This window comes from Austrofundulus limnaeus, unplaced genomic scaffold, assembly GCF_001266775.1.
Source record: "Austrofundulus limnaeus strain Quisiro unplaced genomic scaffold, Austrofundulus_limnaeus-1.0 Scaffold162, whole genome shotgun sequence".
NCBI lineage: Eukaryota > Metazoa > Chordata > Actinopteri > Cyprinodontiformes > Rivulidae > Austrofundulus > Austrofundulus limnaeus.
In genome coordinates, this window is record NW_013952564.1 from 681,094 (window position 1) to 683,483 (window position 2,390).

Here is a 2,390-nt window from a genome sequence, read left to right on the forward strand (position 1 = left end):
CACACACACACAATAAAAGATAATTAAAGTCAATTCAATGTTGCTTTTTTCACACCAGAATAAAAAAATTACTGAAAAATTCCAACTTAATTGTTTTGGCTTGAAAATGAACCAGCTGCCACAAGACAAATGCAATGAATACAGTGACTAGGAAAAAAAACAATAAAAATATTTCACCTTTTAAGCTTTCTGTTTGGGGCCAGATAAAATGTTAACGAAGGCCAGATTTGGTCCGTGGGCCTTGAGTTATACACATGTAGTCCAAACTGTTTCCACAACACATTTTAGCTCAGTATCTTTAAAAAATGAATAAAATAATGACAAGTGTTCTGTTTTATAATGTTACTTTAATGTATTAGACATTCTGAAAGTTATTTCAAAAAATTAATCAGATTTAGATTTCTTCTGGAAAAAAATAGATGCACAAATGACCTATTTAATGTTTAAATCATTGTAATGTATTTAAGCAATGTGTAGAGTGTTTTCTGTTTTTGTAAACTGTGGTGGGAGCCAAAATATTCACGATAAATAAATATTTGTGTCCTGATACCAGAATTTTTACAAGTATTTGTAGAAAATGCCCTGATACTCAGGAGCGATACAAGTATTTGATACTCAATTTAATGTTTTAGAGTTTACATTTCAAGTAAAAAGTTTGTCAGTTTCATGTTTAAGAAATGTATACAAGTTGAAATAAAATCTTATTTATACATTTTTTTTCTTTTAAAATGTTGCACGCTGTCTATTTGATTTGACACAATCAGAGGCCTATAAAGAGGGAGAGCTGCCTTATTCTAAATTTTAAAAAGTGTTTTTAAAGTCATTGTGTAAAGTTTAAGTTTAAGTCTACCTACTGAAGTACACCGACTCAGTTTGAGAAAACTGGTAACAGGAGACCCCTACATATTTCATATGTGTGAAACCTAACAAAATGTAAAACAGGGATGTTTCACAGGATGAACCATGTGTGAACATATTCAATCAGAGCCATGATTAGTAATTTTATACTTTGTATTATTTTACAGGCTGTGACAAAGAAAATAGGTGTTTCCAGAAGTGTTTCTTAAAAAAAGAATAAAAGTTAGCATCTACACGTTTCAATAGAACTCTGGAAAAATGAGCTTTGTTTAATGTGTTTACAAGGTCGTCTCTCTCCCTCCTCTCTCATCCCGTTCTCCCCTCACAGCCGTGCCAGCCTGAATGCCAAACTGGACGAGACTGTGCCCTTGAAATGTGACGAATCCTACATCACCCCGTCCATGGTCAGCCTGTCTGCCCCGGTGGTGACCTCAGCAGACGAGGACGCCTCCACCACCACAGCGTACTCTCAGAGCAACATTGTCCGAGTATCTGCCTTGTAGATGTCACGTCTGTCTGATCTGATCAGCTAACTGGTCTCAAGTCGCACCAGATGCTGAGGAGAGGGACCACCGAGCATCAACCTGCCATAATCAAGAGGGATTATAAGATTAACAGAGGTTGGATTTTTTTTCCTCTTCTTTTTTTTTCTCCTGAAGTAGAAAATTTCATCTGATGTCAAACTCTGCATGGTATTAAAAGCGGTGTGGACAGCTGCCCTACAAGCGAACCAGCAGATCTTGCTTCCTTAAGCACAGCCGAACGGAGGGAAGACTTTGGGATTTCATGATCATCATTGTTGCCTAAAATAATGAAGAAAAGAAAAAAAACTTTATTTTTGAATAAGTAATGTAGTTGTATTTGTTGTCTCTGACTCGAAGGTGGAAAAGGCAGATGTTTAGAGATCATTCCCAATGGCCTCTGATAACAAAGCACATGTTTTCATCGTCTCAAGGCCATCTTTGTGAATAATAAATCAGCTTTGATTCCACATTCACCTCACCACTTGGTTAAACAAGATTGTTTTGAAACTCTTTAATTAAATGCTTTATCTTCCCTCCTCCTCCTCTTCCTCTCGCTGTTGTAAAGTCTGAAAACTTACATCCGGAGGAATGGCCAAACCGTTGTGAATATTCATTTACTGACTCATGAACTAGTTCGATGTCATTGCTTGGTGAATAAAACACACACTGCTCATCCTGACATGTTTGTGAAAATGTGCAAAGTGAAAGTCAAATGACCAAATCTGTGTTAGAGTACATTTTTGACATTCTGGATCTGTGTGAAAGCCGCTGTCGTTAGTTAACAATTGTTATTGATAACTATACAGGGTATTCATTAGTTAGGGCACAAGTGAAAACATGGGTGTTCTCGGCGACTAATAGTAATCTCGATGTAGATGCATACGGTAGCACTGACCCCCCGGAAAAAACTTCCGCAAGAACTCCAGTGGCTTCCTTACAAACGACATGGCTCAGAAGCAAGACGTCATTGTGTTAAAGCACCATTTTGTATATTTTTCATACTGTAAA

At 36.9% G+C, this 2,390-nt stretch overlaps 1 protein-coding gene across 3 annotated transcripts in view; it reads left to right on the forward strand.

Annotated features, from left to right (window-relative positions):
- The window catches only part of kcnd2 (potassium voltage-gated channel, Shal-related subfamily, member 2), an 80,810-nt gene extending 78,749 nt beyond the window's left edge, over positions 1 to 2,061 (forward strand). For all 3 annotated transcript variants that reach the window (XM_014017154.1, XM_014017152.1, XM_014017153.1), the window contains one exon: positions 1,187 to 2,061. In XM_014017154.1, the coding sequence (XP_013872608.1) occupies positions 1,187 to 1,361 (175 nt within the window). In that variant the 3' untranslated portion in view covers positions 1,362 to 2,061. The remainder of the gene's footprint in view (positions 1 to 1,186) is intronic.
- Positions 2,062 to 2,390: the final 329 nt, after the last annotated feature.